This window comes from Manis javanica, chromosome 16 (genome assembly GCF_040802235.1).
Source record: "Manis javanica isolate MJ-LG chromosome 16, MJ_LKY, whole genome shotgun sequence".
Classification (NCBI taxonomy): Eukaryota; Metazoa; Chordata; class Mammalia; order Pholidota; family Manidae; genus Manis; species Manis javanica.
Window position 1 is genome coordinate 45214291 of NC_133171.1, and position 26484 is coordinate 45240774.

General features: G+C 46.5%; 3 protein-coding genes across 10 annotated transcripts in view; 1 reads left to right on the top strand and 2 right to left on the bottom strand.

The window, feature by feature from the left end:
* On the bottom strand, window positions 1-10293 carry MAD2L1BP (MAD2L1 binding protein). 3 transcript variants are annotated; one of them, XM_017676248.3, is made up of 4 exons: window positions 9993-10293; window positions 9233-9438; window positions 5119-5381; window positions 1-2039 (listed from the first exon to the last, which is right to left on the bottom strand). In XM_017676248.3, the coding sequence occupies exons 1-4, from the start codon at window positions 10181-10183 to the stop codon at window positions 1527-1529; spliced, it is 1173 nt and encodes a 390-aa protein (XP_017531737.2). In that variant the 5' UTR covers window positions 10184-10293; the 3' UTR covers window positions 1-1526. The 3 variants fall into 3 exon arrangements, with proteins under 3 accessions (XP_017531737.2, XP_017531738.2, XP_017531739.2); XM_017676249.2 differs by lacking the exon at window positions 9993-10293 and adding an exon at window positions 5916-6275 and having other exon boundaries at window positions 9233-9402; XM_017676250.2 differs by lacking the exon at window positions 9993-10293 and adding an exon at window positions 5916-6275 and having other exon boundaries at window positions 5119-5650; window positions 9233-9402.
* Window positions 8399-26141, top strand: GTPBP2 (GTP binding protein 2). Of its 5 annotated transcripts, XM_017676245.3 has the most exons (13): window positions 9437-10004; window positions 11924-11950; window positions 12233-12417; window positions 12754-12862; window positions 13040-13237; window positions 13530-13704; window positions 13865-14084; window positions 14507-14642; window positions 14782-14840; window positions 15454-15625; window positions 16068-16232; window positions 16452-16520; window positions 25624-26141. In XM_017676245.3, the coding sequence occupies exons 1-13, from the start codon at window positions 9819-9821 to the stop codon at window positions 25627-25629; spliced, it is 1707 nt and encodes a 568-aa protein (XP_017531734.2). In that variant the 5' UTR covers window positions 9437-9818; the 3' UTR covers window positions 25630-26141. The 5 variants fall into 5 exon arrangements, with proteins under 5 accessions (XP_073081031.1, XP_017531734.2, XP_017531735.2 ...); XM_073224930.1 differs by lacking the exons at window positions 9437-10004; window positions 25624-26141 and adding an exon at window positions 8399-8505 and having other exon boundaries at window positions 16452-17773; XM_017676246.3 differs by lacking the exon at window positions 16452-16520.
* Window positions 19009-26484, bottom strand: part of POLH (DNA polymerase eta) — a 48732-nt gene continuing 41256 nt past the window's right edge. For both annotated transcript variants that reach the window (XM_037011792.2, XM_017676240.3), the window contains 2 exons: window positions 23175-23344; window positions 19009-21544 (listed from right to left, as the gene is read on the bottom strand). In XM_037011792.2, the coding sequence (XP_036867687.2) occupies window positions 20650-21544; window positions 23175-23344 (1065 nt within the window). In that variant the 3' untranslated portion in view covers window positions 19009-20649. The remainder of the gene's footprint in view (window positions 21545-23174; window positions 23345-26484) is intronic.

Consider the following 26484-nt stretch of genomic DNA (forward strand, 5'->3'; position numbering starts at 1 on the left):
TTTTGTTTTCATTGATACCATATTTACTCAGCACCTATCGATGGCAGTCCTACGTGAGGAACCATATGAGTCTGAAGTCAGAGGGGAATTCTGCAGCTTTTGCTTTGGCAGGGCACATCTTGTTAATTATCTCAGAGTAAACTCACACAGCACAGGTAAAGCACTCAGCTTATCAAATGGATTTGAATCCAGGTTTCGCCATTTAGGCATTATTCAATCTCCCCAAGCCTCTATGAAATGGGGACAATAACACATACTTTGCAAAGCTGTTCAAATAGATAACATATGTAAAGTGCTTAAAATATAGTATAAAATATAAACTATTTTGTATGTTTTCTTAACAAAACATCAAAACACAAAAAACATTCTTCTTAAAACATAAAAAATAGTATATATCTATATTGACCCCGTACACACACACACGCGCGCGTGCGCGCACACACACACACACTACTTCAACTTGCTTCCAAGAAATTAACAGGTGTTCTCAGGTCTCTTGGCAGTCAGGCCACCATCAAACTGGACAGGATAACAGCGAGGACCAGGACGGCAAAGTCAGACGTGTAGCTTCTGGAATTTTGGAGGAGGAATTGCCATAGGCAGGAAGGCAGGGTTTGCCTAAGGACTATATGACCAACAGTCAGTGCCAGCAGCCACCAGACAACTACAATGGAGACAGGGCAGAACTCCAGGAGGGATATTTGGCCTCAAGGAGCTGATCCCAAAGGGCAGTCATGGGGCCTCAACCTACAGTTCAATCAGGCTTTGCAAAGACCTGCTCAGTTCCCTTTTCTCAGCCCAGCTCTCAGTCAGCCCTCTTCCCCTGTGTGACCTTTGCTTTGGGCACATGTACTGTAAGGCTCACAAATCCTGGCGCATGGCAAGAAAAGAACATCAGGCCAGGAGTTAGCTGACAAGGACTCTAGCCCCAGCTCTGATATCAAACTGTTATAGAACCTTGGCCAAGTCATGTAACTTCCCAGACTCCCCTGGATTCTGATGAAGAGAAACAGCACATTAGTAAAAAATAATCCTGGGAGCCCTGAAGCATAAGAGGCCAAGGAGAAAGACAAAACACTCTAGCCTTAAGCCTAGAAAGTCTCTTTATGCCAAAAGATGTCCAGGAAAATTTAGTATAAATCCATTCATTTTATATTTAAGTTTGTGAGTCACACCTGGCAAAACTTCTGAACGGCCACAACAGAAAGCAGAAAAGGGCCACCTCCGTGAGAGTGTCTGTCTACGGGCCCACGTTTGCTTTACAATCTCAAATAGAAATGCCTGGTCCAGCATCTTCTGGGAAAATCTACCTCTGATTCAAAGACATGTTGTTCAACAATGATTATGACAGCCAAAGCTATATCACTAGCACACCAGGAAGTCTGAGGAGGGGAGGCAGGCAGCCAGAGGGATAGAACCTTCTCTTACCAGGCAGCAACTCTAGCTCCAAGCAACAGAAAGGTGACTTGATACCACAGGGGGAAAGATAAATTAGCCATTGTGTTCCCGATTAAGAAGCACCCCATTCACTCATGGAAGCCTTTAAGTGTCACTGGTGCCTGGAACCAAATGTAATCCTCCCAGGCCGTGGTTGGGACGGCGGGTCTGCCACAGGACAAGGTCACCGTCAGTTTGTGGCCCCGGCTGGGCACTCGGTAGTTGAGCTTGGGTCGAAACCAATCTTCTCCACAGTCACGGTGCCCCTGTACCATAACCACAGTGCCCATGAGCGGAGGAGCCTGCAGCTCACTGAAAGCATCAGCCACAAAAATGGCTCGGAAAAGACGGCGCAAACAAGCTGCTGTGCTCAGGCTCTGGTCCCTGCTGTTGGGGGCCAGGCAGGACAGGTCAAGCTCGTAGAACTCCTTGGGGCATAGTGCACTACCGCCAAGGAGGATAAGCACTCGAGGTACTAGTGTCCGGGCAAAGAGAGCCTCTAGGTGGCTGAGGACACTCTCCAGTTCTGCCAGGGCTTGTTGACATTTTCTGCTGCTCAATTCAGCGGCGGCCCGGGGCTGTTTCTTCACCACATCCTCTGCCTGTGAGGACAAAGAGTGGTGAGGGCAGGGACAAGGTGGGGGAAGCCAATGTCCTTTGAAGGACTGTTGGGATATAACAGACTTATGGAACTGGATTTCCATGGCCAGACACTGGATTTTATCAGAGAGCAATATATCAAAAAGGAAAATATATTCTTTGTACAAACCCGTAATTCTCCTACACTTAGAACAACAAAGACAGAATTCTGCAGCAGGAAGGCATCCAGACATAAGCAACTAAAATAGTCCAAGAAATTTGGTGGGATGGCAGGTGGCAAAATTTTGCTGTACATGGAATGATAGCAGGAATGAGAGTAATTTGTAATCAATACAGGTGATGCTGGAGTTGGTCTTGCAGTTACGCATGGCAAACTGAACACATGCTTATTTGTGTTTCCATCTAAAATACTTCTAAATGAGAGGAAATGGAAGGGAGGGGCAAAAGAGAAAGACAGAGAACTCCCAAGGGCAAAAAGAACGGGAGAACAGACAACAACAGAGGCCAAGGTGGTAACAAATTTTTGGAAAAGAGAGAGTAGGTGGAAGAGTTCAAGAGAGCTAAATACTAAGTACTGACAGAGGAGCTGCCCAAGAGAAGCAAATTGAGTCATACTGCAGAACCCCAGGAAGGCTCAGGAATTGGTGATTTAGGCACTACAGAAGACAAGAGTGAACAAATAGGGACTGAGTGCAAACCTCTGTGAAGACCCTGACCCTTAGATCATCTGCCAATTTCCTCCACCCACACAGAAGACTTTTCCAATACTGGTTTTGAGAGTCCCCTGAGAGACCACTATGTTCCCATACAATATTTTTAGAGTGAAGTCTACCAGCTTATAAGGCCCAGCCATGTACACAGAGCTTTCAATGACTTATTCTTAAATATTCACCAGATACAGAATAAAAGGAGCTAAAGTGAAAGTCAGAGACTAAAACAAATAAATAGGAGAAGGAATCTGGAAGAAACTGAGACAATGAAGGGAACAGAGGAAAATTTCAAAACACATAATATCCTCAGGTAAGAGAAGCTCATACAGACATGGAACAACAGGATGCTATTAAAAAGGATCATGCAATTCATACAGAACCACAAAAGACCCTGAATAGCCAAAGCAATCCTAAGAAGGAAGAATAAAGCTAGGGGGATTACACTCCCCAACTTCAAGCTCTACTACAAAGCCACAGTAATCAAGACAGTTTGATACTGGCACAAGAACAGACCCACAGATCAATAGAACAGAAAAGAGAGCCCAGATATAAACCCATACATATATGGCCAAATAAGATATGCTAAAGAAGCCATGGATATACAATGGGAAAATGACAGCCTGTTCAACAACTGGTATTTGGCAAAACTGGACAGCTACATGTAAGAGAATGAAACTGGATTACTAACTTCACACACAAAAGTAAACTCAAAATGGATCAAAGACCTTAATGTAAGTCATGAAACCATGAAACTCTTAGGAAAAAACATAGGCAAAAATCTCTTGAACATAAATATGAGCAACTTTTTCCTGAACACATTTCCTCAGGCAAAGAAAACAAAAGCAAAAATGAACAAACAGGACTACATCAAACTAAAAAGCTTCTGTACAACAAAGGACACCATCAGTAGTAAAAAGGCATCCTACAGTATGGGAGAATGTATTTGTAAATGACATATCCAATAAGGGGTTAACATAAAAAATATATAAATAACTCACATGCCTCAACACTCAAAAAGCAAATAACCCAATTAAAAATGGGCAGAGGATATGAACAGACACTTCTCCAGAGAAAAAATTCAGATGGCCAACAGGCACATGAAAAGATGCTCCACGTCACTAATCATCAGGGAAATGCAAATTAAAACCACAATGAGATATCACCTCACACCAGTTAGAATGGCCAACATCCAAATGACAAGGAACAACAAATACTGGCAAGGATGCGGAGAAAGAGGAACCTTCCTATACTGTTGGTGGGAATATAAATTAGTTCAATCATTGTGAAAAGCAATATGGAGGTTCCGCAAAAAAATAAAATAGAAATACCATTTGACCTGGGAATTCCACTTCTTGGAATTTACCCAAAGAATACAAGTTCTCAGATTCAAAAAGACATATGTAGCCCTATGTTTATCACAGTACTATTTACAATAGCCAAGATATGGAAGCAACCTAAGTGTCCATCAGTGGATGAATGGATAAAGAATATGTGGTACATATACACAATGGAATATTATTCAGCCATAAGAAAACAAATCCTACCATTGCAACAACATGAATGGAGCTAGAGGGTATTATGCTCAGTGAAATAAGCCAGACGGAGTAAGGTAAGTACCACATGATTTCACTCATTTGTGGAGTATAACAACAAAGCAAAACTGAAGGAACAAAACAGCAGCAGACTCACAGAACCCAAGAAGGGACTAGCGGTTACCAAAGGGAGAGAGGGTGGAAAGAGCGGGTGGGGAGGGAAGGAGATGGGGATTAAGGGATATTATGATCAGCACACATAATGTAGGGGGGGCACGGGGAGGGCAATATAGCACAGAGGACAAGTAGTGATTCTATAGCATCTTACTACACTGATGGACAGTGACTGCAATGGGGTATGTGGTGGGGGGACTTGATAATATGGGTGAATGTAGTAACCACAGTGTTGCTCATGTTAAACCTTCATAAGATTGTATATCAATGATACCTTTAAAAAAAAGGATCATGCAAAAAATTAAGAACTCTTAAGATTATGCCCAAAAAGAAAAAAATTAATATTGGTGTTAGAATATAAAGGCAAGGAAGTCCCCCAGAAAGTAAAACATAAAAATAAAGAGACAAAAGGGCATTAAAATTAAAGGGACGGTTCATTAGGTCCAAAAGCAACACACACTGGGACTTCAGAAAAAAATTCAAGGAGGGTTAGACTATCAAAGACTATCAAGGAGAGAAAATGACTGAAGCCACGGGCTGAAACACATTCCTTACAGCTGCTTAGGCTGACAGGCCCTGACAATTCCTTAGACCTCCTTTTTTACCTGCCTACCATCTAACAGCTATAAAGTCTCCTCACCCTTTCTCCCAAAGCCTGTGCCTACCTGGGGAGGTTTTCGGTAGAAGTGCTTAAGCTGTTCATAGGGTAGAGGTAGTTGCTGGCGTTGGTACATGATATGCTTTAGAAGTTCACAAGTAAACCGACAGCAGCCTTCCTGGCTCACAGGCCCGGGAAACACCACTGGCACCATGCAGTCTCTGGGGCCAAAGGGCTCCGAAGGGTTGGGAGGCTCTTGGGCAGAGGTTGTCTCGAGTAGTTCTATCTGGGGGACGTGGGTTTCCTCTGACTTCTCATACCACTCCAAATCTAGTACGTGCACAGAGGCACGTGGGAGAAAAATGAAAAACGTAAAAGCCGGTATTCTCATTCCCTTGTGGCCACATCAGCCACCGCTGCAGAGGGGACACCCCGGCACATGCACATTCCCACTCCGCAAACTCCCGTGTGTGCGGTGGCAGGAAGATTCCTGATCCCAGTCGCCTAAGATACAGAGGATCTGTTTAAGTAACAGAGGAATGGGGCGGGGATTTCGGAGGCAGTCACACGGGCTCCGTTCCGAATGTGAAGGCTCTGATCTGGAATATTAAGTTGAAAGAAAGTACAGTCAAGCGAAGTCCAGAACACCGCCGAGAGGAAGGCTGAGGGGGAGCGAACCAATGGGATCCAGGGCGGGGAGGGCAATGGAGTCAGTGGGGCTGAGCCAGAGCTGGGAGGGACGCTGGGAAACTGGGACAAGGAAGACGGCCCAGAGAAAGGGCCAGGGGCTAAGGACTGCAGGGAGCGGCGGCACGTGAGAAACAGGTCCCCAAAGCTCCCCGAGCAGCGGGCCCCACGCCTTACCAAGGACTGCGGCTAGGGAAAGCACTTCCGGCTCCGGGGCGGCCATCACGACCAACTCCCTCTTCGAGCTGTTTGAATGGGCGCCCCGCAGGGTAACATGGGAAGCCTGCTCCTCCACTTCCGGCCGGAAGTGGATACGGCACCGCCGCTGTGATGGAAGCCAGGCTGGCTGGTATTTGAACCTTGTACCTCCCAACACCATCAAGGGTACGCTGAGCCCTTCAGCTACTGCACCCGACCTCATCCATCCATTCTCTTCTGCGTCCACTATTCACTGCACCTACTTCTTTCCAGGCACTGTCCTTGGTGGTGGGGACTCGGGCAAACAAGGCAGAGAGCTGTCCTCAAGGGGTTCACTGTCTATAGATAAAATACAAGAGGAAGGCTTGAGATGAATTATACAATACAATGGGATGTGCACGGGCTGTGGCGCCTTACTTAAACCTAGGCGGGGTGGGAATGAGGGTGGTCCCAGAGAAAATGTGCCCAAGATACTGTGACCTGTAGGATGAGTAAATGTAAAGAGTGGGATCTCATGGTCCAGGAGACCTTGGGAGACAAGCGCATCCTCTCTTTAAGGAATGAAATAATTCGGATTAAAATGAGTTAAGGTTGTGGTGAACAAACAGGAGCCACATCATGGCATAGCTTTTTAAGCCATGTTAAGGAGTTTGAACTTGAACTGTAGGGTGAAGAGGAAGCTTTAAAAGGTTTAAGTAGAATGGCATGATTAAATTTACACTTTAGAAATGTAATCTCTACTCTGGCTGTGGTGTAGACATCAGATTACAGGGAGGATAGGAGAGGAAACAGGAACACTAGTCAGAGCTAGGAACTGCAATTTACCCAGGTGCATGGTGAAAGAGGCCTGAACTAGAGTAGTCAACAGTGGGGTGGAGAGAACTGAGTGAAGCCTAGAGATACTTAGGAGATCCCATGAGCATGACTTGGCAGTTGATCTCGGGAAGGGGAAGTTTTTTTTTTTTTACTTCAGCAACTCTATGGCCAGTTGTGCCATTCAGTGACGGAGAGAACACTACAATAAGAGAACCAGGTTTATTGGTGTGTGAGGAGGAAAGATGAATTCAGTTTTTGATACACTGAGTTTGCTGTTCCATTGGATAGTGAGGAAATATTTAGGAAAACCGTTAGTAATAAAGATATGTATTTGAGAGTCATCAGCATGGGAGTGCATAAGATCATCCACGGAGGGTGTACAGAATGAGGGTAAACCAGGATCTTGAAGACACTAACGGTTAGGGGATGAGCAGAGAGAGAACCTGTAGAGGAGACTGAGGAGTAGCCAGAGAAGTATAAAGAGAAATAAACAAGTGTTATATAAGAGGCCAAGAAAAGGGTATGTTTCTGGAAGTAAGGATCAGAGATCAAAACATGGTAAAAGTCCGATAATTAATACTGTGGTATTTGGCTCAGAAATTAATAATATAACAGAAGAGTGCCCACAAACAGCCCTACATATGTAGATCTTAGTCTACCCTGAGGGTGACTTTTCAAATCAAATAACTTGAGACAGTTCCCTATTCATTTAGACAAAAAAAAATCAAATTAGTTCCTACCACACAGCCTACATAAATTCCAAATGGAATAAGATCTAAACATAAAAATAAACCTCAAAACTCCTAGAAAAAAATATTGGGGAATAACTCATAAACTAGGCTAGACATAGCCCAGACATGACACAAAACCAAGGAAGTACAAAGGGAAAGATTGCTAAGTCTGAGTTTAAAACTTACATAAAGGTACAATACACAAAGAATAAGTGATTACATACCAGGACAGGAAAAACATCTGTGTGTGTGTGTGTGTGCATGAGCACATATACATCATATATCCTGCATTCCACTGCCAACTACCTCATAAGCAACCTCTCTGGGAAGCTAAACACATGTACCACCTTCCATCTCCCAGAACCTTGATCTCCTGGACAGACATCTCTGTTCAGCCTGCTCCTCTGCCAGCTTTCTCTCCTGTCTGTGGTAAGCAAGGTTATTCAAGAATGGGTTGTCAGAATAGGTTATCCTCTCCTATTTCTTAAAAGAAGTTCTCCATTTAGGAGTCAAGGGGAATGGGATGGATGATGTGAAATTGTGTACACTGGAGTAGTTAAAAGATCCAAGAAGATGAGGACAAGTGTTATCAGAAGAGTGCAGCAGGCCCTGGTTATCAAGAGAACCCAGAGCTGGTTGTGGTGAAAATATTAGGGGAACAGTCTTAGCCCTCCCTTCCAATCCCCATCCTTCTTGAGATCTCTTACTGAGCTCTTCGGTCTCAGCCTCTAAGCAGTTTTCCTGGCAGGGTTATACTCCTGGCTAGGGTTGACCTCTGCAGCATAATCTTCCTTTTGCTGAATAGGATTGAGAAGTCAAATGTGTTTTCAACCACTGAAGACCACATAATTGGCTTGGTCGGCTAGGCTGTTTTGCAGATTTTGGTCTTTCTTCTCCCATCTGCTTTGGGGTTGTGCAATGTGGACAACAACTACGTGATCAGCAACCCACCTCCCTTGCTGAGGTCTTGAGGGAAAGCCATGGACTCTACCAGGTCTGAACCCTTGAAACGATCACCTGAGGTAAGCTAATGTTGCTGCTTCTAGTTTTCCAAAGAAAACATATCTGAAGGGAAGCGCTGTTTTATTTCTTAGCTGTGTGAGAGCACCTCGCTATCTGTGAAGAGGGGAAGTGGACCTATGGGAGTGATGAGTCATGAGACAGACATGGGCCTGGGAATTGAATCCTGGCGTCCTGACTCCCAGTCCAGCAACACTGCTTCTCCACTCTGCCTTTCTAGTAGTGTCTTGTACACTGGTTTATGTCGCTGAGTTTGTTTACTCTCTGCTGACTGCGAGAGCCCCAAAGAGCAAGAGAGATGGCTTGGCAAGAAAGTCAAAAGTCAGTAATCCCCTGTGGCTCTCGGCCAAGTTACTATTCCTGGCCACTTCCCCTGCCCTAGCAGCGGTTGACGTAATCAGAGTCCCAGCCCCGCCCCAAATGCGGGGCAGGACCCTCCTACAGGCCTGGCTATTTTAAAACTAAACTCGCTTCTTCGGGATTGGTTCTACTTCAAAACACAGAGGAGGGGCAATAATCGCCGCTGGCAGCCTTGTAGCCCTCACGCAGCAAGGCTGGTTTATGGGTTCGGAGCTCGTGTCGGTGCCACTGCGGTATGTGGGGCTGTTAAAACCAGTACCTGGAGGGTGCCTGCCTGGTAATAAAGCAGTGACTACTGTGTAAAGATGGCATAATCATCGCAGAATTAACAACCGTAATTGGCCACCATCCGCCTTCGCCCTGACTCACCCCGACAACACGCCGGACGTCGGGGAAGAAACAGGCAGTGGCGAGGCCAGCAGGCTGGAAGGGACAAGTCGCTCGGAGTCTTGCAGTTCTCCAAGTCCAAAACCTGTTGCCTGCGATTGCGCCAAGGGGCCAAACCCAGGAGCGCCCATAAAACTTGATTTTGATGTAAGCTCTCTGCCTCCGGTGACTGCTCCAGCCCCAGGCCCCTAGGAAAAGACCCACTCAGCTCGGGGACTGGAAACCAGACCACAGTTCCCTTAGACCTTCGCGGGCAAGGGCGCGCGCGTTGCCTACGCCCCGAAGCCACTGGCGGCCCCTTGCCTGCAATGCCTCCTGGGAGTTGTAGGGCGGCGGCGAGGTCTTTTAAGGAAGGTCCCAGGCCTGAGACTCTAAATCCCGTGGTGCCCCGCGGCTGTTTCTGACGCGACCCCTGGCCAGAGGGGGAGGCGTGGCCTTCACAGGGCCCCACCCCCCTCTCCTCTGGCTGGCCCGCCGCGGCGGTGGCAGTAGGGGCGGCGACGGCGACAGCGACGGCGACGGGGACGGTGGGGGGAGGGGCCGGGCGGGGGGCTGGCGGCAGCAGCGGATGGACTCGCGGGTTTCGGAGCTGTTCGGCGGCTGCTGCCGGCCCGGAGGGGGCCCGGCCCTGAGCGGAACCCTCAAGGTTAGGGGGACCGGCGGCATCAGCGGCTGCGGGGGCCCGAAGGGGAAAAAGAAGAACGGAAGGAACAGGGGGGGCAAAGCCAACAACCCCCCTTACCTGCCCCCCGAGGTGAGCACCTGAGAAGTGGCGCGGTGAGAGGAAACCACTCCTTCCGGCCCCAGGACTCCAGGGAGGCGGGACAGAGAGAATTGATACCCTCTTCCGGTGTCAGGACCCCGGGGGGAAAGGAGGACCCTTCCGGTCCCAGGACCCCAGGGAGGAAGGGCCGGGGGGAAAATACCCCCCATTCTGATCTAGATAACCCAGGAGGAGAAGTGGGGAAGGGGATCCCGCGGCCGTCCCCTTGGGAAGAACAGAGTAGAATGCGCTGACTTCATCCCTGTGCTGTAACAGAAGGGAGACTACATCCTGAGTTGATGCCGAGTTTTCTAAACTTGTTCCGTGGGGAGGAGGGAGTCGGGACACACACACACACACACACACACACACACACACACACACACACCACACACACACACACCACACACACCACACACACACACACCCCACACACACACACACACACACACACACACACACCACACACACCACACACACACACACACACACACACACACACACACACACACACACACACACACACACACACCCCACACACACACTAGTGTACACACAACACCCGGAGAACAACAGGCTTAGTCCTTCCACCTTTTGCCCGTCCCGTGGGGATAGATTCACAGACCTGCGTAATCTATCCCGAAGGCAGAGAATGACTGCTACTTTGTCTCTCTTAGAAAAGGAGCACCTAGGGGAAGAGCCTAAACCAGTAGTTATCAAACTTTACTGTGTGTAATAGTTATCAAACTTTACTGTATGTAAGAATCACCTAGATTGAGGCCCAACCCTCAGAATTTATGATTTAGGAGGGCAGAGGTGGGCCTGATAATCCGCATTTCTTACAAGTTTCTGGGTGATGCTAAGGCTGCTGGTCCAGGGAACACACTTGGAGAACCACTGGCCTAGATGATCATTCTTATACCATTCTTCTGAAGCCACCTATCCTAATTCATCCACAGCAAAATGATAAAAAAGGTCTTTGCTAGTGGGAAAAGATCACCCTTATACTCATGAGGTAGAGGTTATGGGTGAAGGCCTGTTAGATTTAGCCTGGGAGTCAGAGGGCCTTGAAGAGATGGAAAGATGACAGGGGCAGGAAAGAAAAAGAAAATGGCCAGGAGGAGAAGTACAGAAATGCAGGACAGGCAGAAGGAGTAAATCTCACACCCCTTTGCCCCCAAGAGGGGAAGGCTGTGTGATGGAATGTATTGGGTGCCAGTGTAGGGAAGAGTTAGAGGTGACTGCGAAGTAGATTCAGTATTTCATCTCAACTGAGGCATGAGAGGGAACAGGAGGTAAAAACCCCAGTGAGTCTTGTTGGTGAAGTCTGTCGTCTTCATCACATCTTCTGAGTTTCTTCTCTTCATCTCAGCCCCAGCTTTGGAGCCCTGTCCTTCTCACCCAGGCTCCTCTCACTGCGTTTGAGTGACCAGTGCTGAGTTCACCTCTTGGCCCTGGTCCAGAACCTCTTGTAGCCTGTTACTCTTGATGACATCAGCTGAGAGGGGCAGGCAGGAAGGAAATGATGTCTCCCAGCCCAGTGGCAAAGAGTGGCTTCAGCAGCCCGGACAGAGGAAACAGAGGCTTCTGGGGATAGTAGTTTGAGGCCCTGGGGAGAAGAAAAGGGTGATCTAGTATCTAGGAAGATTGTGCTGCCAGTTATCAAAGAAAGAAGGGACTCTGTTCTCTTCCTGGATTAGATAGGTGACTCACTGTTTTCCTAGAGGCCTTTCCTTCAGAAAGATCACATTGGGGCTGAGTGGAGGGCTTGTCTATCAAAGACCTTTGGCCTAAACAGCTGCCACTGAGGCTTCCTGCTCTCAAGTTAGCTGCCTGGGTCCCAGCAGGAGTTGGGGAAGTAGGGGTTGGGTCTGGACCGCATGTGGTAACTCTTCCCTGTTTCTTTACAGGCTGAAGATGGAAACATTGAATATAAAGTGAGTCTTAGACCGGGGAGGGGCAGGTTGTTCTTGCTAGCATGGGATGATTTCTCTGAGATTCATCCCAACTTCACAATCTATAGAAGTTTACAGATGCGGTTCAGGGTAAGGGCTCTGTACCTCATTCTGTTGGAGGTGGACTCACTGTTAGGGATGTTTGGGTCAGGGATGAGCGGGTTTAAGTGGGAAAGGAAGGTCCTGGACCTTGCAGCAGTACAGGTGAGGAGCATGTGGGTTTAGGGGAAGCAACTCTGATTTCACCCCCTCACCTGCCCGTAGCTGAAGCTGGTGAATCCATCCCAGTACCGCTTTGAGCACCTGGTGACACAGATGAAGTGGCGGCTCCAGGAGGGCCGTGGTGAGGCCGTCTACCAGATTGGGGTGGAGGACAATGGGCTGCTCGTGGGACTGGCCGAGGAGGAGATGCGGGCCTCCCTCAAGACCCTGCACCGGATGGCGGAGAAGTATGCTTCCCCTTCCTTCCCAGTTCTATTTCTGCAAACTCTGGCGGGGGTGCCTTCTGCTGCCTTCTCTTGACAAAGGGCTGATGTAGGAGCACTAGTGTTTTGAGTTTCTTGTCTTTTTTGGACCTAGTCTTTTTTGCCCCTTAAGACTGACTTTGTTTAAAGGTAGCTGTAGCTGTGGGATAGCTTGGAGGGTGGTAAGAAGTGAAGTAAGGTGTCAAGAACTCTGTGGGAACGATGTGGTCTGAAGCCATTGGTCCACAGCCAAGATGGAAGGTGGGGCATGGGGGGAGGGAGTGCAGGTTACATGTGGCAGCTGTGGCCTTGTTGTGACAGGGTTGGGGCAGACATCACTGTTCTCCGGGAGCGAGAAGTGGATTATGATAGTGACATGCCCCGGAAGATCACTGAGGTGCTGGTACGAAAGGTCCCTGACAACCAACAGGTGAGCACACACCCTCCCTGACCTCTCCTACCCATGCCCCCGTGGTAGCAGGCTCCCCTCTGGTCTGGTCCTGGGGATGTCCAGTGCATTGTGTGGGCCCTGTCACTGCCCTTGACCCAGCTTTCAGTGGAGAAAGGTGAGGGATTGGAGTCCTTACCTCTGGCAATTCATCCACAGTTCCTAGACCTCCGTGTGGCCGTCCTGGGGAATGTGGACTCAGGGAAGTCGACTCTGCTTGGAGTCCTGACCCAGGGAGAGCTGGACAATGGGCGGGGCCGGGCTCGCCTCAACCTTTTCCGCCACCTGCATGAGATTCAGTCTGGCCGAACCTCCAGCATCAGCTTCGAGATCCTGGGCTTTAACAGCAAGGGAGAGGTGCATGCAATCAACGGGACCCCGTGGGGCCGGACTCTGAGGATGGGATGGGAGTGGTGGAGGACGGAGTCCAAGGGCAGTGCGGAGTCTCTATAGTAGTATACATGAAGGCCCTGAGGGCATGGAACAAGCTCTGTCCTCCTTAGAAAACAAAAGAGGAGGCATCTCAATTAAATCAGAAATGGGGCTCAGGGCTAAGAGGCAGGTCACCCAGGGACTGGTTTAGGTCCTGGCGATTTAAAGGGTTGGGGAGGTTGGCAGGGGGCACTGAGAGCCCTGGGCTCTGGGCCAGGTGGTGAATTACAGCGATTCAAGGACAGCAGAAGAGATCTGTGAGAGCAGCTCCAAGATGATCACCTTCATCGACCTGGCAGGCCACCACAAGTACCTCCACACCACCATCTTTGGCCTCACCTCATACTGCCCCGACTGTGCCCTGCTCCTCGTCAGTGCTAACACTGGGATTGGTATGAGGCACTGGGCAGGGATGGGGCTGGAGGGGGTGCTGAGTCTCTTATCCTGGGCCTCTTCAAATCTGGGAGCCAGACTGACTTTCCTGTGTCCCCTGTCCTCCCCCCCATGTTCTCACTCTTCTCTCCTGGTACTTGCCTGCCTCCTCTGAGGCAGCTGGCACCACCAGGGAACATCTGGGGCTCGCCCTCGCCCTGAAAGTGCCCTTCTTCATCGTGGTCAGCAAGGTGGACCTGTGTGCCAAGACCACAGTGGAGAGGACAGTACGCCAGCTAGAGCGGGTCCTCAAGCAGCCTGGCTGCCACAAGGTCCCCATGCTGGTCACCTCCGAAGATGATGCCGTCACTGCTGCCCAGCAGTTTGCCCAGTCACCCAAGTAAGCCTTTCTCACTCCAGACCTCTAGTCCACAGGTCCTACCACAGGGCCCCTGAGTGTGGTGTCCCACCCCAGGACCAGACCAGCTCTGCTCAGTTCTGCGGTTTTACAGGCTGAGGTGGTGGGAGGAAGTCTTCACTAAAGGGCTTGACCTTTCCCCCAAGCCAACCTAGAGCTTTACTGATGCCTGGAACCCTGGAAACAAAGTGCTGTGCCAGGCATTTGCTGTCTTCTCTTGGGCTCTGGGATGGGTACATTCTATAGCTGTCTCTCAGAGAGAGGGCCCAAAGCTCCTAAGAAAGTGTGCAGATAGAGAGGGGTGCCTAGCCAACCTAAGAGCTTACCTTTCCATGTTTGGAGCTCTAGCTTCAACTTCGTGTTAGAATGTTCCTCATCTGTCCATTCCATGCCTCCCTCTACAGTGTCACCCCTATCTTCACACTGTCCAGTGTGTCTGGAGAGAGTCTGGACCTACTCAAAGTCTTTCTGAATATCTTGCCACCACTCACCAACAGCAAAGAACAGGAGGAACTCATGCAGCAGCTGACAGAGTTCCAGGTGACTGGCCACCCAAAGGGGCAGTGAGCTGGGGAACTGGGAGGGACTCAATTCTGACCAAGCCCCAAATCTGTTTAGAGATTTTTGGACTTGCCAGCCTTACTTGGCAGACCACTGATAGAATTTTCTTTGGCTTCAGGTGGATGAAATCTACACAGTACCAGAGGTGGGGACAGTTGTTGGAGGGACACTTTCCAGGTGAATTGCCTTGCTTGCTGCCCACCCCACCCAGCCCTTATAGGCACATAACACTCGAAGACATAGCCCTGAGGAGACTCTGTGGAGTTGAACAGAGTCCATCTAAAGGATGTGCTTGTTTGCAGATTAGGCTTTCCCCATCTGAAGAACTAGAGAAAGCTAGTCTGTTGGCTTAGGACGACAGTATTGTCAATTACTGGGAATCTCCAGGCCCCTGAAGAAGTGTGGGTCTTGGGCTCCAGTCATAGCCAACTGACTTCATCTCCAAGCAGGGAAATGAGAGGAGGTCCCTAAAGACTCTTTCCAAAGCAGAGAATGAAACCCCTGAGGATAACTTACTCTTCTGAGGACCAGGTGTTCAGTGTCAAACCACCAGGTCCTTCTCTGCCAGCCACTGCTGCTGGCCGTTCCTGGTAGTAGTATTCTGAGTGTGCAGTCTGTACTGGGACCGGGCAATCATCTCCCCTGTCTCTAAGTCAGACCTGAGGCTCTGTTTCCCCACCTGAGGCACTCAGCCGTAGATGGGAAGGAATGCCCTGGATGACCCTAACCTAGCAGGTAGGTAAGTAGGGGGCCTGAGCTGACACTGTGCCACCCGCCCTCCGGGCTGTAGCGGGATTTGCCGTGAAGGGGACCAGCTGGTGGTGGGCCCCATGGACGACGGCAGCTTCCTGGAGCTGAGAGTGTGCAGCATCCAGCGCAACCGCTCTGCCTGCCGGGTGCTGCGTGCCGGTCAGGCTGCTACGCTGGCCCTCGGCGATTTTGACCGTGCACGCCTTCGCAAGGTGAGGCAGGAGGGCCAGTTGGAGTGGGAACACAAAGGGAAGGACCTGGGAGACTGGCTCCTGGAATGAGAAGCCCTTGTCTGAAGTACTTCAGAGGAACTCAAAGGAAACATGGTCTCAAACTCAGAGGCTGGTTACACAGTCTGCTGTATGAAGGTTTACAATACTTCTACAGCATAGATCACCGAATAAAGTCACTGTGGTGCAACCTGTGTGTGCAGGATCCTAAAAATGCAAAGCATTGGAAAGGTTAGGATGTGGGAGTCCAGTAAAGAAGTGTTCCCTCTAAGAGGAGAGTTTTGAATATTATCTTCTGAGGGCTTTGTGTTTGAAGTCCTAGAGGAAGAGGAAATTCAGGAGCTGTAAAGGGTGGGAGGGGCCTAGGAGGGAGAGACTAGTAAGAGTTGTGCCCTACCTGGGTCTGGGGACTGTGCCTTCCCAGGGCATGGTGATGGTGAGCCCCGAGATGAATCCCACCATCTGCTCAGTGTTCGAGGCAGAGATAGTCCTGCTGTTCCACGCCACCACCTTCCGGCGAGGCTTCCAGGTGACAGTACATGTGGGCAACGTACGGCAGACTGCAGTGGTGGAAAAGATCCATGCCAAGGTGAGAGGGACCCAGCTATGCCCCATTTCTCAGGAAGTCTCCTGCCTTCAGAAAAGGAGGCCTGGCCTGACTCATAAACTCCCTGATCCCACAAAGGAAACTGAGTACCGCCTCTGGGTGGGTAGAAGCCTGATAGGCCCCTGAGGGTGGAGAGCTGAGGATGATAGAAAGTGGGATGGGAATCACTGTCCAGAGCCAGTGACCTCATGTCTGCTGCAGGACAAGCTGCGAACAGGGGAGAAGGCAGTGGTACGCTTCCGCTTCCTGAAACACCCAGAGTACCTGAAGGTGGGTGCCAAGCTGCTCTTCCGGGAGGGTGTCACCAAGGGCATCGGCCATGTCACTGATGTGCAAGCCATTGCAGCAGGAGAGGCCCAGGCCAACATGGGTTTCTGAACTTCTCCAGGCAGGCACAGCTCTATTGCTGTCCCTACAATACATAAGGTGACTTCCGGCCATGCTGCCCCCAACCATTGGCGGCTCTGTGTGTTAGTAGGCTAGGGAGAGAGGGGTGCTCTCTGCCACTTTTCTGGAGAGATGCCAAACTTGGTGTGGCAAGGCAGGGGCAATCCTGAGGGAGAAGACAGGAGAATTCAGGGCAGTGCCCAGCAGCTGTGTGTCCACCTGGTTGGCTCATCAACCCTGGCAACTCCGTGGCCTGTCTACTGGAGGGAGCTGACCACCACCACCTCGGGTCCGCTGTCAGAACTGGGCATGATTCGCCGGTGTGGTGTCTGCACTTCAGGAATTGTCACAACCTGGGGGCAGTCCTCGAAAGCACTCATTTTTCTATACCTCTTCCCAAGGCCATGTAAGTTGCCTGTCTCTACCTGACTGGACAAAAGACATCTGTTCCTGGCCATCTGGTGGCCCAGGGTCTGAAGAAATGGCACAGGGACAGTGAATGGCAGTGCTCCCATACTGTGCTGAGACTTGAGGCCTGTTCCTCAGCGTTATCCCCCCTCTGTTCTTCACTCAAGGGCCATTTCCCAAGTTTCTCCTTTCATAGGCCCCACAGGTGCTATTTGTTGTGCTGGCTCAGGTGTGGGGCTGCCGAGCTAAGCTTGGCATACCGAAGGTCAGCTGCATGTCAATCAATTTTGTCCCCTCCCCTGCAGCAATCTGTTGCTTTTAATGCTGGATCAAACAGTGTTTTACTTTCCCAGACTGGTGGCTGGGGACCTGACCCACCCAGCAACCCTTCCTACCTCCCTCACCCCTCTTCCTGCTCCCACGTTAAGTCCTCTCTTAGAATTTGCAGTGACCATCCCTTTCCCTCTGTTGTAGGGAACCTGGAGGAAAGGGAAAGATGTTGCCATATTTTCTACTCTTTAGGCATGGACTCCCTCCTTTCCCTTTGTTAGTGTCCTGGGTTCCCGTGGACTCAGGGATTTGTTGGTTTAGGTTTCTCTGCATATATATATATATATATGTATATGTGTATATATATATGTATATGTGTATATACACACACACACATATCCACATATATATTTAAATACACACATATATATTGTACAGAATAAAAATGTTTTACTGAACACACTGTGCTTATGCTTAAGACAGGCTCAGCTTCCAGAGGGAGACTCCTCTCCAGGGTGAGAGACAAGTGTGACCTTAACACAGCTGAGCCCTGAGTCGGGAAAGAACCCATCTGGTATCTCTCTCCCCATTCTTCCTTGTTCTCCCCAGCGTGCGCTCAGTGTTCCACTATTGTGACCCACTACTCGGGCCTGTTTTGCATAATTCTTTGAGCAGAATAGAAAGTGAAACTGCTGCCTTTCAGCTGAGGTAGGTAACCACCCCATACTTGAGGAGCTGGCCACTTGTTATTGGTCACAATGGTAAGGAGCCTGCTACTGTGCCCTGAGACTGGAGCATAGTGTGCCAGTTACTTAACAAAGAGTACAATTTAGAGACATGGTAGTCTGATCCTCATGCCTTTCCTAGCAATGCAAAATAGCTTGAAGTGAGGTTTATACAGCCTAAACTACCTTCGTGGAACTTTGAGGGCCACCTAACAAACCTTAGTCCCTTCCTGTTTGTGTTCAGAATACCTGTCACATTTTATGGGTAGATAAATAGGGCCCAAGGTTAAAGTCAACTGCAAAAACCAGGGATGCATTTTGAGTTCTGATTCTTAGAGAATTTTAATGATACATGTGGCCTAGGGTCGCATGGGCATTCTGCCCCTGGGGTATGAAAGTGATAGCTTCTCTACCACTCAAGCACAGCTGCTTTTAAACATATCACTAGTTTAACAAACTAAGGAGCCTGTGGTTGAAGAACTTCCTTTACTGTTGGGAACTAAGCTGCTTACTTCCTTCTGTACAGCTGCTGGTAAACAGCTGTGAGGAAAGGTTGTATTCACCAAAATGTCCTAGAGCTTTCATCCAAACTGACCTTTGCTGTCTTTCTGGTGTCCCCTCCACAGGCGCATGGCCATTATGCTGGGGCAGGGTTGGCACTCCCAAGAAAAAATAGGTGTGCTGCTGGTATTTACTGGTTACCCACTAGCCCCCACCCCCACCCATCTTGGCCTCTTAAAAGTCCAATGAAACCAAAGTTTCTACCACATTACTTTTCTATATGACACCTTCCAGTCAACCAAAGTGTTAAAAATTAATTCATCTTTATCTGTACAGCACCCAAAAGAGAGGATTGTTTCATCTCAGCTTTTTTAACTTTTCCCTGGATTAAGAAAGGAAATTTTGGAAAAATTATCTCAGTAGTTAATGGTATCTCCAGGTACTAGTGAGCCACCCGGCCACTTTAATGGAACATTTAGGATAGTAAGGTATATGAGTAGCCTTCCCACAACACCCATTAGTAGATACATTTTTACTGTTCCAATTCTAGTAATCATCTAAAATTTCTCACTATGTTTCATTCAATGACCATCAAGCATCTATTATGTACAAGGCACTGTGAAGAATTCTTGCCTTCAAGAAACTAAATCTAGTAGGGAAAGAGCCATGCATACAGTAAATAAATCTTTTATTAAAACTGCCACAGAAGTAGAAAATATTTTGGAAGAACTAATTTCCTATTAGACCCATGGTTGTCAAATGTTCACTCCTTCAAACTAAATAGACCTCCAATTCATAAATAAGCTTAAAAAGTGATTGCTTTGCATATAGTATGGGAGGAGGCATATGTACACCATTCTCCCTACCCACGTACACCATTCTCCCTACCCACTTCACCCCATCTGCACCTAGCTCCGTTAATCTCCACTTGGGTTCTCTGTGTAACTTGAGGTTTCCCATGTCATAAAAGCAGAAAAGGTTACTTTCCACACACAAGAACGGTGATTTAAGAATACAGTGCTACAAACATGGACAAGTGCAAAAAGCTACAATAATTTAAAACCCTAAGCTACATAGTTACACTTCAGTAGGGAAGAAATGAAGATGCCAGTGACCCTGAAGGCCCAAGCACTTACCTCTTAAATTTGTACCTTAGGGTTTAAGGCAAATGCCAGCCACTGGTATTTTTCAGATTGGTAGTTTGGGAACTACCAAAGATACACAACCCGGGGAATCCTGTTAATGTACAGATAGATGCTGGTTCAGTAGGCATGGGGGTCTGGTTGCAGCTGATGATGCTGAGGCTGCAGCTCTACAGTGACACTCAGAGTAGCAAGGTTCTAGAGACGATCTAGCTCTCATCACAACTTCTCCAATCTAAACAGAGTACCTGAACTGGTCTAGTAACAATCTCATTCTACATTAGAACAAAATGCAAGAGGTAGAAAGGCCAGTGGCTGAAATAGGGTTAATTTGTAAGGAATTCAGGTATTTATGGAGTGGCTTCTGGTGCAAAGCTCTACCCTAAAGTAGTTACACTTCAGGGTTCCAAGGCTGCTCACATTCTCAACCTCAAGGCATTATCTGGACTGCCCCCATCACAGAGCTGGGGGAATTTTTTTTTGAAAGCTTTTTTTACTCAGTTCCTCTTCTGTGCCAGCTTTAAGCTACATACTTTAAATACATGGTTCTTAATCTCTGATAATCTGTGAAGTATTGTATCAACTTCACAGGTGAGGAAACACAAGGAACCTGACTTGCTCAAGGCCATGCTCCAAGAGGCAGAATCAGGTTTGGAACCAGATCTCCTAAGCTGAGAGGCCCACACATTTTTTACTGCAACACTGCCTCCCTAAACTAACAAAAGTCCAGAGCAGTTGTAATTCTGGAAGATGAATTTTTACATCCCTGTCAGCAATGGGATTAGAATCCATGCCTGTAAAGAGATGGGAGCCTTAACTCAGCATCCAATGGGATCATTTTTCTTAAAAGGTAACAAATTTTTCTTAACAGTTCATAGTTATGAATTTCCTTGAGAAGTGAACATATTTCCATCTCCCAGATTACAGATAAAATATGAAAACCCTACAGCAAGCCTGCGGGCAGAACTAGTGTGCTAGCGGCTTAAAAAATGAGTCCAATGTCTGCATGCCCTCAGGGCGAAGGCGCTTACTATTGGAGGCTGAAGGACTCTTGGGATTTCTTTTGCTTTGAGGAGAACTGGCAGGAACAACCTGAGGGTTTGAAGAGGGTGTCTGCAAAAAGGATTTCTGCAACTCCAATGCAAAATGATAGTCCATGTGTTCTGGCATATCCCATACAGGTACCAGAGAGCCACACTTTTCACAGGGCACTTGATCCTCAGCTGCCAGAAGACTAGGGGTAGTAGGTGCCTGCTGAGCCACCTCCAAAGCAGACTTGGAAGTTAAAGAAGCAAGTGTGCTTAGGCTAGTGGGGGCCAAATCCATCTCTGCAGGAGTGGCTTTAGAGGATCCTGGCCTCAAAGCTTCTTCACAGACAGGGATGCAGTCTGGATATTCTGTTGGGAAACAGTTTGGCAACTCTTTAGGGCTGGAACATGGGTTTTGTGGAGGGAAGAAAACTGAAGGATTATTAAATTGTTTCTGCTTCAGAAGTAGACTTTTCTTCTTAAAGAAGGGCTCAGTTCCTGTAGTACGGCTGCTTTGGAAAGGCAATGAGGGCTTGGATGGTGAATTGCTCATGGAGGCCTGGGTAGTAGCAGTAAGAGATGAAAGTGAAGCTTCTCTGACTTTCTGCTTTTCTGCAGCTTTTTGGAATAATGATTGCAGAGAAGTGGTTGCTTTCTTAGTGGCTGTCACCGCTGGGCCACTTTCCTGGTTCTTAGCTTCTGAATGGGTAATTGACAACTTTGGCAAAGAACTTGAGTCATTGTTCAAGAATATGGTGATGTCTGTGCAAGATGGAGGGGCACTGGCAGAGAATTTGGTAGCACAGAGGAAAAGCATTATGACAGGAGGGGACCTGTATAGGAAGTAAAGGAGTAAGATTAGCACCAGGTCACAGATTCAATTTGTAAAAAGACTGGGATTCTGGTTCTGGCACAGGAGGAAATTACTACTGCAGTGGTTCTCAAACTTCAGGGCGTATCTGATTAATACAGAGACAATAGACAAGGAAGGGCTGGGCTGCGATTTGCCTTTCTAGTCAGTTTCCTCAGGGATGCTGATGTTGCTGGTCTAGGCCACACCTTGAGAACCGGCGACTTGGTGAACACCAACCAAGCCAGCCATACATATGCTGCAGAGCTGCTGTAATGCAAGGTTGGAGCAAGAAATTATACTTAGGGTAACAAAAAAACTTGGGAGTGCTGAGACTGGAAAGACTCTTGAGAAAATTCCTCTTACCCACTGTTTTTCAATAGGGTACCACCTAATCCTAACTCTGACAGACTTGCAGCTCTGGGAATTTCTAGAGAATGAATTTCACAACTGCTTTTGGTTACCTATCCTCATCTCAAACATTTCAAGAAATTCCTGTCATAAAGTTCCTCATTATGTGTAATTACTCAAATAAAATTTCACAAGTTGAATTTCAAAAAATTAAACATATTTTCATACACAGATTAACCCCTTGGTGAGGTAAAGAGTAAATGCTATTTTAAAATTATTATGATGATCTCACTGTCCTCTGGCTTCATGCTTTCAGTCTCAGACAACTGTGATGCTTCCCTGTCAATAAATTTCAGTCTTAGTGAGTAGTATTTGTTAGAGTCTGTCAGTTTACATGGTTTCATATGATCACAGTATCACAATTACCACTTGGTTCAGCAAACTGTTCAGTATTTGAAAAAAACACACCAAGAAGTAAAAGTTAATTTATTCTAAGGACAAAGACTAACTTAAGAGATCCCATCATTGTAGATCTGTACATATAATAGGAGTGTCCACATATCTAGATAAGCAGTAACTTACGTGGCTAATTTCTATTTTTTAAAGTGAACAACCAATTTATCTCACATATTTCCACTGTGAATTTGGAATACTTTCCTCAGTGTTTAAATAATTAAAGGATTCCAACCAATACTGAAAACCATTAATACTGAATAGTCAATGAACATACTCCAATCATATGTTCGGTTATTTTTCATGACCAACTAAAGTGAAGTTTATTAATATGACATTTGGTATTACACCAGTAGAGCTTGTAACTGAGTTGGGATGGTAGAGATTATCCATGAATATAGGTCACTTTCATTATCAAGGAAGATGCTTTTAAGATAGAACAATCAAGTAGTTGAGAAAGAAGTTCCCAAGTGCTTGAAACTTGAGTTCTCTTATGGCAGGTGCAATTGGTCACTAACCCCGACTATAGCAAACTGATAGAGGCAGGGATAGCTTGGGTTCACTCTGCCTCTCAAAACTACCCCAGGAACTGGAATGCACCAAATCTAGGGATAGAAGCTACAGCTGAGCTGCCCTGTTTCTGGCGTTTTCTACTGTGTTCTTTCCCTTAGTGCTGATCATCCCCTCTATAAAAGTCCTGCTAGTCAGTCACAAGAACCTACCTCAGCTGGAAAGCTTATATACCCACTAATTTTAAGCAAAATAGGATGTAAGTCTCTTCTGAAAAGACAACCTATAAAGAAGCTTACCAGTCAGTATGGGTTCCTGATGTATTAGAGTTCCTGATGATAGCAAATGCATCATGGCTCATCTTGTGAGCATCATAGCAGGTAAGAGCACAACGACGGTGCCAGCTTTTGATATGTTTGTCTCCTTGTTTGCGAACTGTCACTGCCAGCTGGGTGGCCACCCTGTCATTCTGTGGATGTAAAAGGATTGAGACCAGAATTAAAGTTACCATGAGCATCTGGACTCTATATTCTGACAGTGTAAGAGGAAATTAGAAGAATCAGGGTGACAGAATGGTTTGGAAATAGTCAAGTTCAAATCAAATCTTAAAATTTTTTTGTGCTATTTCTGGGTATAAGAAGTAATTGGAGCACACATAATTTGGATGATGGAATATCAGAACAGGTTATTTTGGCAGGTGATGGGAGCAAGATAGAATAAATGAAAATAGACTCTTCTGAGTGTTTTTTGTGGTGTCCATGCAGGAAGATTATAACAAATACTTACAGTACTGTATTTTGTAACTGAAGGAGGGGTTCACTTAAGTAACTGAAAGGAAGATCCAAGCTAGGATGTCAAAATTGAGTAGCGGATTTATTCTTTAATCTGCCCTAATGCTTTCAGGCTTATACAAGCACAAGTTTCCACTAGTACCTCCTTCTTATGGCCCCTCTATAGACAATACAGTATAGTGAGTCTGCCTCTAGAGAGCAAGTACACTGATTCACTTTTCAGTGAAGTCTGAGCATCTGAATACTGTTGATGCAAAGCAAACTAAGGAATAAAGGTCAAGAGGCAGAAGTGTAAGAAGGTAAAAAGTCGACATAGGGATCCCCTCAAAATCAAAAGATGCTAGTGAGAAGAAATACCCCTAAGGCAAAAAAGCCAAGATCAAACTATTTTTGGGGTAAAAACATTTTGTATTTTTGTACATCTTAGAAATACAGTTTGTACAGATTTGTCTATTTTAAGAGAATACAAATTGACAATTACAAAGGTGTCCCTGTTGACTAAAACCATTCAACTGTAACTGAACACCTACTATCTAGAGATACAGGAAATACAAAACCAAGCCCGGGCCCTCGTGGATCTTACCTTGTGGTAGGAGTGAGGGGGCATGTAGTAGAAATTACTACAAAGTGCTATGGAAAAAAGAGTAAGGCACCGAGTGATGGAGACTGATCTGGGCAAGCCTCCAGGAGAAGGTGGAATTTGAGCAGAGACCTAAATAAACTGAAGGAGCAAATTTTAAGAATACATGAGAAAAGATTCTCCAGGAAAGGAACATCAAGTACAGAAGTGCTAAGGTGGGAGCTTACTTGGTGTTAAATAAAAGGGAAGGAGATCAGCAGAGTGGAGGCTACAGCAGAGTAAGGGAGCGAGGACAGGATATGAGGTCAGAGAAATAGCCAGTGACCAAATCATGCTGGTCATTAGAAAAGAAGTGTGAAGGGAAGTCACTGGAATATTTTAAAGAGTGAAGTGACACGATCTTCCATGTCCAGAATTCTTTCTGGCAGAAAGTCCTTTTAAGATTAAAAATAGTTTAAGCTCAAAGATACATTACTTCTCAGGGATTCCTCCTGTATCGCACTGAATACAAAGTGAGAAGAAAAGCCTCACACGCTGGGAGATGAGAACAGAGTGACACCTAGCGGGCAAAGGCAAATAGACCCCTAACACACCTGGGATGTCCTGCTCTATGTTGCCTACCAAAGAACAGTCACCAGTTCAGTTAAAAAGAAGCAAACAGGTTGATTCCTGATAGTATACAGCTGACTTGTTGACTCCCGGATGTTTCAGCAGGAGAGGACACATCAAACAATACCATCAGGAACATGAAAAGAAAACCCATAGAATGGGAGAAAAATTATTTATCTGGCAAGGAACTTGTACCCAGAATATATAAAGAACTTCTAACACTCAGTAATAAAGAGACAACCCATTTCAAAGTCAGGCAAAGGATCTCAACAGACATTTCTCCAAAGAAGACAAGAAAATAGCCAATAAGCACCTGAAAACCACAATGAGATTCCATTCATACCCACTAGTACAGCTAAAATAAAAAAATAACAAGGATATAGAGAAATTAGAACCCTCTTACATTGTTGGGAATGTAAAATACTACAGCAACAGTCTGGAGGCTCCTCAAAATGCTAAACATAGAGTTACCACATACCTAGCAATTCTACTCTTAGGTAAACACCCAAGAGAAATGAAAACATGTCTACCTAAAATCTGTACATTAATGTTCACAGCAACATTATTCATAATAGACAAACAGTGGCAATGACTCAAATATCCATTCACCTGTGAATGGATAAACAAAATGTGCTACATTCATACAACAGACTATATTATTCAGCCATAAAAAGGGATAAAGTAATGATATATACTACCATACAGGCAAACCTGGAAATATTGTGTTAACTGAAAGATTCTTTTTGTTTTTTGTTTTTTTTCTCACAGTTCTAGAGGCTGGACATGCAAGATCAAGGTGTTAACAGGTCTGGCCAGTTTGCAAATGTCCACTTCCTTATGTCCTCACATGGCCTTTTCTCTGTGTATATCTCTTCCTCTTCTTTTTTATTTTGATATCATTAATGTACAGTTATCTGAGCAACATTCTGGTTACTAGACTCCCCCCATTATCAAGTCCCCACCACATACCCCATTACAGTCACTGTCCAACTGAAAGATTCTTAATCCAATCACAAAAGGCCACATCTTATTATTCCACTTATATAAAATATTCAGAATAGTGAGTCTATGGAGATAGAAAGCACACTGGTGGTTGCCTAGAGCTGGGGAAATAACTGCTAATGGGAATAGGATTTCTTTTTTGGGTGGTGAAAATGTTCCTAGATTGTGGAATAGTTGAACAACTCTGGAATGTATGAAAAGTACTGAACTGTATATATACTGTTGAGTGGGTGAATTTGATGGCATGTAAAATATCAATAAAGCTGCTCTTTTTTAAAAAGAAAGTAATCAGATTTCAAATCTTTGACTTCATACTGTGTCTCTAAAACTGCCACTATGTCTGTCACATGACTGTGGTTAAGTCCAGTAATTTACAGTCCAATCCCTAAATGTCCTGCTAAATGGCTCTATACTCTGATGAAGATCCACCTTATATCCAGGGTTATAGGACTTAGACAAGAGATTTACAAAAAAGTAGACACAAATGGTAATGGGGGAGACAGGGATAGTCAGGTCCTATGTTCACAGATCCAGGCTTTAAAAAATCATGTTGAGTTTTGGGAGTTTTGTGGAAGATGATAAAAGATTTCTTAAAATTTCCTAGCTGGAATCTTTCTGTATCTTTGT

What these genes read in the sequence shown, in the direction of transcription:
- GTPBP2 (XM_017676244.3), top strand. Translation starts at nt 9,819, where the DNA reads ATGGACTCGCGGGTTTCGGAGCTGTTCGGCGGCTGCTGCCGGCCCGGA. An exon ending in CAGTTTGCCCAGTCACCCAA is followed by an intron (nt 14,085 to 14,506) that starts GTAAGCCTTTCT and finishes CTCCCTCTACAG; the next exon opens with TGTCACCCCTATCTTCACAC. An exon ending in ACCGTGCACGCCTTCGCAAG is followed by an intron (nt 15,626 to 16,067) that starts GTGAGGCAGGAG and finishes GTGCCTTCCCAG; the next exon opens with GGCATGGTGATGGTGAGCCC.
- MAD2L1BP (XM_017676248.3), bottom strand. Translation starts at nt 10,183, where the DNA reads ATGGGGGGTATTTTCCCCCCGGCCCTTCCTCCCTGGGGTCCTGGGACC. An exon ending in ACGTCCGGCGTGTTGTCGGG is followed by an intron (nt 5,382 to 9,232) that starts GTGAGTCAGGGC and finishes TGCACGTACTAG; the next exon opens with ATTTGGAGTGGTATGAGAAG. An exon ending in TCTACCGAAAACCTCCCCAG is followed by an intron (nt 2,040 to 5,118) that starts GTAGGCACAGGC and finishes TTGTCCTCACAG; the next exon opens with GCAGAGGATGTGGTGAAGAA.